Below are 13,655 nucleotides of genomic sequence, written 5' to 3'. Positions count from 1 at the left end.
GACACAGTTGTAGACTGGCCTTTAACTAAAGTTACTCTTCCTGCCACAGTGTCCCAAGTCCTGGACTGTAGGCATGGGCCACCATGGCTGGATCATTCATTGCTGGTTATATTGTTTAGTCATCAATAAAGATCGGGGACTTTGAAAATTATACCTACACATTAGAATTATATTAAGAAGAAAAAAGAAGAGGAAGAGGGTTGGCGAGATGGCTCAGTAAGAGTGCTTGTTGCCAAGACTGGGGACCTAAGTTTGGTATACAGAACCCACATTATCAAAAGACACAACTGGTCCTTACAGGTTGTATTTTGAGCCACTACATGCATGTAATGGTGTACATCTTCCCCCGGTACATAAGTGACCACTGGGAAGGTTGAGGAGAATGAGGAGTTCAAGGCTAGCCGTGACTGCATAGCATATCCGAAGCCAACCAGGCTCAACCAAACCAAACGACCCACAAGCGTATTCTGTAGGTTATAGGCTTTCTGAAGTATATATACCGTAGGGGAGACAGACACCGTCATGGTTGCTGAGTCCCTGTTACCTATGCTTCTTCTGCCCTTTCAGTTCCTTGGACACAGCATGAATTTGAGTTGGCCCAGTGGGCGTTCCGGAAATGGAAGTCTCACCAGTTTACTTCATTAAGGGACTTACTCTGGGGCAATGCGGTGTACCTGAAGGAAGCCAATGCCATCAGTGTGGAACTAAAGAAAAAGGTATGGGGGGGTGGGTATGGGGGACTTTTGGTATAGCATTGGAAATGTAAATGAGCTAAATACCTAATAAAAAATGGAAAAGAAAAAAAAAAAGAAAAAGGTATGGAGGGTGACGAGAAAGAACACAGTGCTAGAGGCACAGTGGGTCCATTTAAATTAATGGCCTTGAATTAACCTTTCCCTTGGGGAACTCAGCTGTTCTAGGCCATGAATCAGCTTTATTTCATATATGTGCCAGCACAACATAGGTCATAATTAAATATTTTATAACTGCTGTTTTCTGGCTCATTTTAGAAGTATGAGTATTTAAAGGGGAGCTGGATGATCTTATTAGTAGATAAATGCTTTTTAAATTTCTGGGAAAAGATTTTTGGTTTAATTTTAGTTCTCCATTTTTAGCTCGCACCTCTGAGAACTCTAAGCCCCTTGTCAACCAATTTGCTCCTCTTCTAGGGCCTGAAAGGTACAAGTAGGGACAAGTGTGTCTGCACTCAGACAGCGAGAGCCTAATCCAGAGCAGTTGAGTTGACCTATAGTTCTGTAGCTCATTTGGCTTGACAACAGAACCTGCCACAGAGTGAGATGAGCGACGACAGAGCATGGGCCTATACAGGCTGCACGTGCTAGACCTGCTGCTGGGGACTGAGCACAAGGCCCGTGCTTCCTAAGAAACACTCCCCTCTGAGCCAAACCTCCAGCTCCAAACAGCCTTGGGAAATCTCTGTCCTGTGTGCCTCACTGCTTCTCAGCTGCGGACTGAATTGTAGGCTAGGAGAAAATGCAGCCCGCCTGCCTAGCAAATTCATTGGCTGTTCCTAGGGCGTGTATTTCACATACCTACACTGGGATAGCTGTTGTCTTCACTCACCATCTCAGAGACACTTTTAATTACTAACCATTTTCTTCATTAAGTGGACTAAAGTCAGGAACTGTCTCTTCTTTTCTTAGTTCTGTACCTGTTATTTAATTAATATTTGTTGGTAAAAAATATAAGGTGACCTAGCAAGAAGTAAATGATGTGATGCGGTCACAACTTTGACTCCATGGTAAAGTCTAGAGGAGTGATAGTTGTCGTCCTCTGTGCTCAACTGCAAAGCTGCATGTGCAGCCTCTCATTAGCGAGTGACTAGGTCTACCTTTTGGTCTCTGTTTATGTTCCACAGGAGTCTTCGTTTGTCCACTGAGGTTTTAGTTTGTGGAAAAAACAAAAACAAACCACACATACACACATTGCCACTCCAGGAAAACAAAGTCTATATAAATACCCAAGTTTAAAATTAAGATTGTAGGCTGGAGAGATGGTTCAGTGGTTAAAAGCACTGACTGCTCTTCCAGAGGTCCTGAGTTCAATTCCCAGCAACCACATGGTGGCTCACAACCATCCGTAATGAAATTTGGTGCCCTCTTCTGGTCTATAGGCATACATGCAGGCAGAACGTTGTCTACATAATAAATCTTAAAAAAAAAAAAAATTAAGGTTGTTCCCTGAGTTTAAAATGTAGGTGGCCAGTTTTTCAGCTAGTCACAAGCTTCTTCTTGTTGTTGTTATCATCATCATTATTATTGAGTATATGCTCTGTATCAACCTCCTTCCCCTCAGCCATGCCATCGCCTTGTCTCTGAGTCTTGCCTACTGAGAGAGGGCCGTGCACGCTCGCCTATCCTCATCCTCTCATTGCAGGTGCAGTTCCAGTTTGTTCTGCTGACTGACACGCTGTACTCCCCTGTGCCTCCTGAACTGCTTCCCTCGGAGATGGAGAAGACGCACGAGGACAGACCTTTCCCTCGGACTGTGGTGGCGGTGGAGGTCCAGGATCTGAAGAATGGAGCAACACATTATTGGTCTTTGGATAAACTCAAGTAGGAAAATATTCATAAAAGATTATTTTTTTTAAAAGAAAAGGCCTGGCTTGGAGGCGCACGCCTTTAATCCCAGCACTCAGGAGGCAGAGGCAGGTGGATCTCTATGAGTTCGAGACCAGCCTGGTCTATAGAGTGAGTTGCAGGATAGCTAGGGCTACACAGAAAATCCCTGTATCAAAAAACAATAACAACAAAAAGTGAGTTGTTGAAGTGGATTCCCTCATCACAGCTCTCTCTGAGGATGGCATCAGTTCCTTCTCTGTGGTTTCTAAGTGCTGTGACCAGTTAACAATATTATTACCCATTCATCTTTTTCCTAAAGTCAGCAAAGCTCACCTCTCAGACAACTTTGATATTTGTTGATTTTTAAATTTACCTTTATAAATTTCAATGAGCCAGTTAGTTCTGTGTTTCTTTCTCTCTTGGATCTGGCATGATCCCTCTAACTTTAGTCCTGGGCTCAGGATCATCTTTGTAATAAACCAGGAAGTGATTGTTTCTCTCGCTGTGGAGCTATGTCTGAGATGTCAGCCACCATTGAGCTACTTTCTTCTGTGGCTGTAGGTTTAAGCAGATAGATCTCGCTCCCCTCTCCCTCCTCTCCCCTCTACCTCTCCCCCCCCTTTGCTCTCACGGGTGTGCACACACATGTTCTACTCTACGTTCTGCTGACTTTTGGTGGCTTTCTCCACTCCCGCGTTCTGGATGCTGAGAATTCGGGTTTCTGTGCTTCTGTTTATGCATTGTGCATTAAGTGACACGAGCAACCTCTTAAAATACCTGGCACGCAGATAGTTTCCAAAATAAAGTTATAGTGACGTCTCATGGTGTTAACTCAGTGTACCCCATATCCGCTCAATAGGCAGAGACTGGATCTGATGCGAGAGATGTATGACAGGGCAGGGGAGGTGGCCTCCAGTGCCCAAGATGACAGCGAGACGACCATGACCGGCAGCGACCCATTCTACGATCGGTTCCACTGGTTCAAACTTGTGGGAAGGTATGTCACAGTTTTGTTGTTTTTAAAAAATGAATAACAAGTACTTTTAACTTTTTAAATGTCAGTAGAAAGTATACAGGGGGAAGGGGTGCAAAATGCCCCTTCTCAGGCCAGGATGGAGCTCACCCCTGATGTTCCAGGTTCAGTTCCTAGTAGCATTGGAAAAAAAAGACAAACAAACCCAGAAACCCACCTTCTCTCTTAATGTTAATCAGAACCAATGTGTGGTTTAAAGTATTTACCTCCGTTTTACACAGTCTGCATAGTTTTTATGTCATACTTTGTAGCCAGCGTATTTGACAGCCATCCCGGACTCTTAACTTTCTCACAACATGTTTCATAGTTGATCAAGGAAAATTGAGAAGAAAAGAAACTGTTTCTGACTCCTGTACACTTTAAGTAGACATCACAGTGTGTGCTACCAGACTGAAGTTGTTTCCCAGAACCTGACTGGTCCTCTGTGATTTCTCTTAGAAGAGTTTGTCTTTCTGTAGTCATTGCCCGGGGCAGGTTAACTACACCCCAGGGTAGGCGGCCTCTTCGGGTCTCTGCCTCCATCACGTTCAGCGTTCTGTGAAAACAAAATGCCCCTGTGGAGTTCCAGAAACCTGGCCTTAAGAGGTTGAACATGTAAAAGCAAGGAATCGCGAATGCTTAAGAGGGTTTATTTTACTTTATGTGGATGGGTGCTCTGCCTGCATGCTGTCTGTGTGCCATATGCATGCCTGATACCCACCAAGGCCAGAAGAGGGAACTGAATCCCACAACTGGACTTACAGATGGTTGTGAGCTACTCTGTGGGTGCTGGGAACCAAATCTGGGTCCTTCCTCAAGAGCACCCAGTGCCTTTAACCATTCACCTTCTCTCCCAGTCCCAGGAAATGTGACCTTTGAGCTTCCTGGTTTCAGACTTTTGAGTTACTCTTTACTGTAAATGCCCTGTGTTGGTATGTAAGAAACCCAGAAATGGTGTTGCTGGTGTCAGCCTTTTCCACTCCACTCTGATAGCGGACTAGGGTTTGCAGACGTGGGCTGTGCAGACACAGCTCACTCAAGCCGCTTCAGCACACAGACAAGAGAACTCAGACACTTAAGGCCTTATTTTATTATCTCTGTCCTGAGTGGCTCCCGGAGGACAGGGTGCTCATCCTCTGTGTGAACTGAGAACATAAACATGTGTCGTGTGATATTTCCCTGAGATGGTCTACTCACGGATGCTCTTTGCCTTCCTTATTCTGAGGGTCTTTCCTTGTAGATCTCTTCAGCCTGCCCCGATCCCTTTGCCTGAACCGTGCAGCCTGTGTTCCTGTTGCTCTTTTGCTTTTTACCGTGATGATTCTGTCAGTGCATTCTGTCCTGTTGGCACCTGGGCATCCTGTTAACCGACTATTCCTCTCTCCCTGCCTGTGTTAATCGGCGTCTTACCTGGTGTCTAGCTCCCCTATTTTCCACGGCTGTGTGAATGAGCGCCTTGCCGACCGCACACCCTCCCCCACTTTTTCCACGGCCGATTCCGACATCACTGAACTGGCTGACGAGCAGCAGGATGCCATGGAGGACTTTGATGATGAGGCATTCGTGGATGACACCGGCTCTGACGCAGGGACGGAAGAGGGATCAGAGCTCTTCAGTGATGGGCATGACCCATTTTACGACCGATCCCCTTGGTTCATTTTAGTAGGAAGGTTGGTGAGGTCATTGTGAGAAAGGCCAAAAGGGACCAGCTCTTGTTCTAAATGCCTCTGTGCAATTTTGGCTAGAAAGAAAGCCTAGGCCTTATCTATCCATAAGGCACAATCTACTTAGTACTCTATACAGCAGCTTATGAAGACCACCTGGAGGACGGCTTGACCCAAATTGCCCAGTAATTTAGCTAAGACTCAGAGGTGGTTGTTTCAGTTAACGTGACTGTGGTTCAGATGTTTCATCTCTAAAAGAATGTGCTTATTGAAGCGTAAGGAATAGCACTAGCAGGGGCACAGCAAGCCCGAGGCCAGGCTGGGGAGTTTAGATCAGAAGCTAAAGGAATGCAGTGGGCTTGGTCATACAAAAGAATAGGAGTGCCTAGCTCTCTCTTGGCAATGATGGCTGCCGTGCTGTGTTCTGAGCCTATCTTGGGCTTCTGCCAGGAACAATTGGTTGGTTTCTGTGAATCTCAGGAAGTTATCACCAGCATCAGTATTTGTTGGCTGTACACGAGACTGCTTTACATTGAGGTCGTTGCTCCCGCTATTGCTGTGCATATCTCTCTGTCAGAGGCAGAGGTTCCCGGTATTTCTATCATCCGCATCCCCTCTTCAGATTAAAGTAATTTTAAATTTGACAATAAAATGCTCACTGCCATAAGCTGGATGTGGTGGTGCACACCCACAGTCTCCGCACTTGGCTGGGGTGGAGGCAGGAATATTAGGAGTTCAGGGTTGTACTTGGCTTCAAGTTATACCTGGTTGCAGCTAGCTTGGGATACATGATACCCTGTCTCAAAAAAAACAAAACAAAAAGATCAGGATTAACAATGCATAAGAAGCACAGAATGCTGAGCCCTTTTACAATAAAGGCTCTGTCACTGCTGGATGCTCAGCACCGGCTGCACAACAGCGCAGTGAGTCTCCTCACACGGCAGAGACACAGGACTAAAGCCTGGTTGTCACGTGGTATCCGACACCTAGGGGGACTCACTGTAGGAGATAATGGAAGAGTGGAAAGGAAAGCTTTCAGAGAAGTGAGCACCTAAGTTAATAAGGCAGTCTGCAGTTTACGCACAGTCCTCCATGAGCAAATGTGCTGAGATTACATGAGCACAAGTGTTGTTTGCTTGTGGGATTGCCAGTATTAGGATTTAGAGAAGTCAATTTATTTATATTAAAATTAAGAAAAGTATGTACAAATGGTGCTTCATTTTCTAGATTTCTGTGTCCCTCAATGTATTTCCATTCTATTCTATTCTTTTTTTTTTTTTTTTTTTTTTTGGTTTTTCAAGACATGGTTTCTCTTTGTAGCCTTGGCTGTCCTGGAACTTACTCTGTAGACCATGCTGGCCTTGAACTCAGAAATCTGCCTGCCTCTGCCTCCCAAGTGCTGGGATTAAAGGCATGTGCCGCCACTGCCCGGCTTTCCATTCTATTCTAAGGTGGCAGTTAGTCATGTCTGTCTGCCGTCTTCTACAGCACCACAGTGTGAGGAGTAGATGATGTCATCTTATGTGGCCTGGTCAGGAGAATCTTGACACAGTGGGTCCTGACATCTCTGTTGCTAACTCAGGACAAGCAACTCAAATGAGTTGGGGGAGGGAAGAAGGGTCTTAAGAAATCCTTTTTCCCTTCATCATTTATATTCTGTTACCCATACTAGCAAAATGAATGTAGCCATTAATACTTCTGCTTAGGACCAGGCATAGTGGCACATGACAGAGGCGGGCAGATTCCTATTCAAACTCCTGGTCTACATAGTGAGTTCCAGAAGAGCCAGAGCTACATAGTGAGAAAAAAAAAAAAGACTCCGTCTTGGGAGCATTTGCATCTTAGGTCAGCTTTGTGAAAGCGCTGAGGCAGACTCCTCCCCAATGGGGCCACTCACTAGGTTGAAGGACGTGTGGACTTTTGCGGAGCTATGGCCTCAGGAGTTGACTTTTCTGTTTGGATTTCTGGGTTCTAGAACTAACACTGTCTTTCAAAAAGGGGCTTGAGGTTTGGTGATGTGGCTGGAGAGAAGTCAGTGCTGATTTCCTATCACCACACAAGATACTGGGAGAAGGTGAGGTAACAGCAGTGAGTAAAGGGAAGAAGAGTTCTCCGTTTTTGCCCTCAGCCATATTTCTCCAGAAGAGCAGCAGCATTCAGCGGTGCAGTGGTGATGGCTGTGATGGGCGGTGCTGTGTTAGCGGGGTACCTCCTGTTCCTGTAATTCCCGCTGTGTTAGCGGGGTAACCCCTGGCCCTGTAATTCCCGCTATCAGCGATCCATATTGGCATACAACTATGATTCACTTATAAAAATTTGCATGTTTCCTTTGAATTCCATTTATAGGTTTGCTTCTTGGCCACGGCTGCCTCTGGTGAATCTTTGTATCGAGAGTAAAAGAGCTTGTCCCTTTAGCCACTCTCTATGGCATGCTGGGATGTTATGATCCATCATCATAACTTGGGATGAAATGTAAAATGTGTGTTAGTCTCTGGGCCAGAGGGGGCAGAGAATGGTTAGTCTGTGACCGTCCTCAGTACCTACATTGACCTCTTTTCCTCGAGTGTCACTATAATCATGCTGACTTTCTTTATGTTGACAAATTAGTTTTTCTTACTGATGTAACTTCACATCATTTTCTGCTAATGTATCTTTTCCATCTTCCCTCCTCTCATCCCGGTTCTCCTTCAGTCTGCTAGGTCAAAGTATAAGGATGTTCCCTACAGAGTTAATCATGATGCTCTCGTGTAAAAGCTGCACAGGAGATGCTAGATACAGCGTTGGGCTAAAGGCTGTATTCTGTTAACACGACAAAGAACTGTCTAGTGAGTGCGTCCATGCATCACAGGCCGGGTGCCTCTGCCTTGCCATAGACTCGTCCCTAAAGTTGGAAGTGTCCAGTAATGCCTTCAGTGCTGCTGGGTATGGGAAGCCTTTGCCATGGGTAGCAGGCTTCCTCCCCTTTAGTGTGCGGTCCAGCATTATTTGTATGATGATATGATGATATGCCTGTGGATGTGTGTTCTTAAAAACTCATAATCCTTGGGCTGATGGCACTGCCTGACCTGTCAAGGTCCTGCAAAACATAGGCATAACAGTGCTTTTATTTTCCCTGATAATTATACTTAACATAGTAAAATTAAGGAATGGCAGAAATGCTAAGTGCTCGGTGTAGTTAATTTCCATCATAACTTTACTCTTGAAAAATCATCCTAGTGTAAAGTTAGATGGCTTGCTTTCCGTCCCTTGCAGGACCTATTTTTCTGAAAAGCCTTCCACTTCTGTGTAAAGATAAAGGACAAGTAACAGGTCACATTCCTGGTTTCTAATTGCATACATATTCACTTACCAAACATTTATTGAGTGTATTTACTGTAAGCCACGCCCTCTGCAGATGGGTAAGCAAAACCAGAGATGGTTCACGTCCTCCCAGTCTTAGTCTGGCGAGTGATGAAGATACCAAGAAATAATCACACAAGTGCACACTGCACCACTGTGGAAACAGAGCTGTGTGAGCCACAGTGTTGGGAGGATCTCCAGTGAGATCAGAGCCCGGGCAGAGAGAGCATCAGTGCTGAGAGGACTACAGGGCTCTTACTGGTCCAGTCACTGAAAGGGTGGCTCTGACTGGATGCCCCTGAGGCAGGGGAGTGCCCTCTGTGTGTGTTGACTTTGGAAGTGAAATCAGCCATTTGGTTCCATATGCCTAATTCTTAGTTTTTTAAACTCAGTCACAGTAGTGGTGTTTGACCCTGCTTGTAATCCTCTCTAGATTACATGTTCATGCATAAGTTTCTGTTGAACCGAAGTTTAACCCTCTGTGTTACCATTCCCTCCCTTGCTTTGGAGCAGACTGAAAGGGAATTGCACACCATGATACTATTTCCTGTTCATTTGCAGCTATTTTTGTTCGCTTATCATTCATACTTCATTTGTGTTCCTAAATGTTATTACTGTGATGCGTTTTACCCATTTTGTAATTGCTTTTGTTGTTTTGAGTTGAAATCCCAGGCTTTTACTCCTTCATTCTTCTCTCCTTGTAACATAAATACATGTTAGGACAGGAATGCAGCAAACAGCTGTGTGTCTGGGTTAGATATGTTAAATTTCCTGGTGTGGTATTTTCTCTTTGTCTTTTTTTTTTTTTAATGTACAAAAATCAGCATATACCAAGTGAGAAACCAGGGGAACAGTAGGAATTAAATTCCACTTTTCTACCATTGAAACAAGAGCACTTAAGATCTGTGACTACTTAGTTCTAACTGCTTTAAAACACATGAATAAGGCAGATGAGAGAGCTCAGTTTTGACGTCATTTCCTACCATGTCAACCACCTGGCTTTGGTGCATGTGACTCACATGGTAGAAAGAAAGTACAGACCTTTCCACGGCTGTTTTCCATCCTCCACGCTCTGTGTGCACATTATCCCCTCACCTGCAAAACACACGCGCGTGCATATGCGCGGGCACACACACACACACACACACACAGAAGCAGACACATGCACGCACACATGTATATACAGTTGAGTAAGAGCATATTAAATTAAAAAAAAAAGAATTTCTACAAATTAATGAACCTTTTAAAAGCACAAACATGGTAGGACTTGTCTAGTTTGTTAGAAATATATCAAGTGTCAGCCAGGTCTGGTATCTCAGGCCTGTAATCTCAGTTAGTAGGAAAGCTAAGACAGAAGGATTGAGAATTTAAAGCTTGCCTAAGCCACGGAGTGAACTCAAAGCCAGCCTGAGTAATTTAGTGAGACCCTGTCTCATTAGAAGGGCTGGGTTTGTAGCTGAGTGTTGAGGACTTATATAGCTAAGTGTGAGACTCCAAGTCTCTCCCCCTAGGGCCCCAGAGAAGGAAATAAAAGGAGGCAGGAGAGACCTGTCAATTCCCTTTTGTTTATGATTTTGGTTTGAGGATCAAAGGCCAACTCTACAGGGCCAGCTGAGTCATCTTAGGATTTATCTTAATTCCCGTTCAGTCTCCAGCAAACTCACTTCACAGACACATCTGGCCACACAGGCTTTCTGCCTTCGTGGCTGGTTCTCACCTTTAATAGTCCTTTAAGTCAAACAAGACTCATAGTGCTGGGATGTAAAGTCCATTTTAGTGCTAGTAACCACTTCACTCACACTTCCCTGCCCTCACCTCCTGGTTTCTGTTGTGTGTGCGCCAGATCTCTTGGCGCATCTTCACTTCTGAAGAGTAAGCTCTTCAGTGGGCTCCCCTGTCCTGGGCGGTGCCCACAGCACGCGAGCCTTCACTTTACTCGTCACTCTTCTTCCAGTGGGGCAGCTTTTTGTAGAGTGATTTGGTCTTTGTCAGCTGCTCTGCCATGCTTTTTGCACTAGCTTTTGTATTGATTATGTATTGAAAACACACCTGGAAGCAATTCAAGAGATCAGAATTCAGAGGTGACCTTAAAAGGCCCAGAAGCCAGTTGAGTTTGGGGAGGCAGAAAGCCCTCCGCCTCCTCCTCAGATTTGCTGATGCTTGTCTCTGGGTTCTGTCTACAGGGCATTTGTGTACTTGAGCAACCTGCTGTATCCGGTGCCCCTGATTCACAGGGTGGCCATTGTCAGTGAGAAGGGGGAAGTCCGGGGATTTCTTCGTGTGGCTGTGCAGGCCATTGCAGGTGAGTTAGAAAAAGATGATCAAAGCCGGGCATGGTAGTGCACGCCTTTAATCCCAGCACTCGGGAGGCAGAGGCAGGTGGATTTCTGAGTTCCAGGCCAGCCTGGTCTACAGAGTGAGTTCCAGGACAGCCAGGGCTACACAGAGAAACCCTGTCTCAAACAAAACAAAACAAACAAAAAAAAAAAGAAAGAAAAGAAAAAGCAGGCTAAGGGTTGGAGTGATGACTCAGCAGTTAAGAGTACTGGCTGCTCTTACAGAAGACTCAGGTTCAATTCCCAGCATCCACATGGCAGCTCACAACTGTGTAACTCCAATTCCAGGAGATCTGACTCCCTCACACAGACACATATGCAGGCAAAACACCAATGCACATTTAAAAAAAAAAAAAACAAAAGAAAGAAAAAGAAAAAAGGCAAGCTAGCTTCTTGATGCAGGTGACACTTCAGTCGCATATGTAGGTGGGGGTATGCTTGTTCAGCTTGGGGAGGCTGCCATTAGCTTCCTTTCTGTTAGCTTTACCCCCCTCCCCAGCACTCAAGTGTCACTTCAGTGGGGGATATTGCTGTATCGGGGAAACTGGTGGGTAACATAAATAACTCTTGGATTGACTTGGTAGAAGCGACGAGCAGTTTAGACAGGCGTAGCGGATTGTGTTGTTTGACGCCAAGCTGAGCGCCAGAGTAAGCCCCTCCCCCCACGCGTACTTCCATTCAGTCCTTGCTGGCTTTCTTTCTGTTTAGCGGATGAAGAAGCCCCTGATTATGGCTCTGGAATCCGGCAGTCGGGAACAGCTAAAATATCTTTTGATAATGAATACTTTAATCAGGTAAGAAGTATTTGGGGAAGAAGGAATGAACACCTTGAGGAAACAAAAGGAAGTAAATGGACTTTTGAGGAAAGTATCCATGCGGGCACCAATTCTCTGGTCTAAAACTCTAGCAACTCTAAGGTGTTGGTTACACCACAGTTACTCAGTGAAATATGAGATGTGTCTAAAAGTTACAAAGATAAAAGTGCACTAGCACATTGCCTTTTCTCAGACAACTCTTAGTCCATTTCATTATTATTTTGCAAAAAATAGTTTGTTGTACAAACAGAAATCAGTTAGGAACTGGGAGAGCGTGTCCCTTACCTAGCCTGCCTTACTTTCAGAGTGACTTCTCGTCAGCTGCAATGACTCGTTCTGGTCTGTCCTTGGAGGAGCTGAGGATTGTGGAAGGTCAGGGCCAGAGTTCTGAAGTCATCAGTCCTCCAGAAGAAGTCAATCGAATGAACGACCTGGGTGCGTAGACCGATGACTGTCACTGAGGAGACTCTCCCTGGGAAAGCACTGAGTACACAGATAAGCAGCATGGTGGCTTTGGCCTACTAGACACAGGTAGAACGCCCGTTCCCTCCCTCCCTCCCTTTTATGTTACTTGAACCATGTGTCCTTTAACTCTTTAGATTTGAAGTCAGGCACTTTGCTGGATGGGAAGATGGTGATGGAAGGGTTTTCTGAAGAGATTGGTAACCACCTGAAGCTGGGCAGTGCCTTCACTTTCCGAGTCACTGTGCTCCAAGCCAGCGGGATCCTTCCAGAGTATGCAGACATCTTCTGTCAGTTCAAGTAAGCCACCCGTGTTAGTTCCTTCTCTATTGCTGTGACTGGACACTCTGACAAGAAGCAGCTTAGAGAAGAAAGGTTCAATTTAGGCTGTGGGTTCAGAGGGGCAGAGTCCATCATGCAGAGAAGATGGCATGGCAGTGTGAGCAGGAGGCTGGCTGATCTCATTTTCACTCACTCGCAGGAAGCAGAAAGAAAGAACAAGAATGGAGTGGGGCTATAACCCTCAAAACCTGCCCACTGGGATGAATCTCCCCAGCACGGCTCTCCTCTTCCATAACCCACCAAACAGCTATCAACTGGGACCAATGTCCATGATGGGGACATTTGTCATTCAGAACCCACACTGCCTCTCACGGTGCCGAGCGAGCAAGGTGTTAACGGCAGAGATGCTCTTCTCTCTGTAGAGATAAAACATGACAAGTCCCTGAAAGAACACTTTCGTCACTCAAGATGAGAATAATAGTCAAACCCTATGTGGGAATGAGTCAGGGCCCCACATCCCACTAGAGCACTCCGTGTTGTCCCCATATTCCAGGAACAGTGTCTGATCCAGAGAAGCCTGCTAGTTTTCAGTGCTTTTAATGCTGAAATGTCTTCTTAAAAAACAACAGTTAAACAAATGGTCTACCCAACAGTTTTACGTATTTAGCACTTTGTAAGTAAAAGCAACCACTGTATGAGTGTGTGGATGTTCTGAAGCGTTAGAAAGGACTTATCAGTGCCACTGAGAGGGTGGTTCCGGCTCACTAGTGCTCAGCGGGGCCTCTGGCAGCTGTGGTGTATAAGGCCAGGAGAAGAAAAAATTCAGTGGGGGTTGTGGAACAAGAAGGGAAGGAAAGGACAGGCCTAGTGAAAAGAAGGAAACAGACATACCACCTAAGGGACTGGAGGGAAGATACAGTGATTAAGAATACTAGCTGCTCTTCCAAATCGGGTCCAATTACCAGGCACTTACATAGGGGCACACAGCTATTTGTAACACAGTTCCAGAGACTCTGAGGCCCTCTTCTGGCACATGTGGGCACAAATGCATATCCATGAGCTACACCCGTCTTAGTTACAGTTTTACTGCTGTGAACAGACACCATGACCAAGACAACTCTTATGAGGACAATATTTAATTGGGGCTGGCTTACAGGTTCAGA

General features: G+C 45.4%; 1 protein-coding gene across 12 annotated transcripts in view; it reads left to right on the top strand.

Annotated features, from left to right (window-relative positions):
• Kif1b (kinesin family member 1B) overlaps positions 1–13,655 on the top strand; it is a 131,455-nt gene that overhangs the window by 81,968 nt on the left and 35,832 nt on the right. For 9 of the 12 annotated variants that reach the window (XM_030253268.1, NM_001290995.1, XM_030253269.1 and 6 more), the window contains 8 exons: positions 568–716; positions 2,398–2,576; positions 3,442–3,579; positions 5,016–5,264; positions 10,781–10,899; positions 11,642–11,727; positions 12,054–12,183; positions 12,348–12,510. In XM_030253268.1, coding sequence (XP_030109128.1) covers positions 568–716; positions 2,398–2,576; positions 3,442–3,579; positions 5,016–5,264; positions 10,781–10,899; positions 11,642–11,727; positions 12,054–12,183; positions 12,348–12,510 — 1,213 coding nt within the window. The remainder of the gene's footprint in view (positions 1–567; positions 717–2,397; positions 2,577–3,441; positions 3,580–5,015; positions 5,265–10,780; positions 10,900–11,641; positions 11,728–12,053; positions 12,184–12,347; positions 12,511–13,655) is intronic. The other 3 variants (XM_030253270.1, XM_006538595.3, XM_006538594.3) reach the window with 1 other exon arrangement.

This window comes from Mus musculus, chromosome 4, assembly GCF_000001635.26.
Source record: "Mus musculus strain C57BL/6J chromosome 4, GRCm38.p6 C57BL/6J".
Classification (NCBI taxonomy): domain Eukaryota; kingdom Metazoa; phylum Chordata; class Mammalia; order Rodentia; family Muridae; genus Mus; species Mus musculus.
Note: the sequence above shows the minus strand (reverse complement) of the source record. Positions and strands in the feature narration are given on the sequence as shown.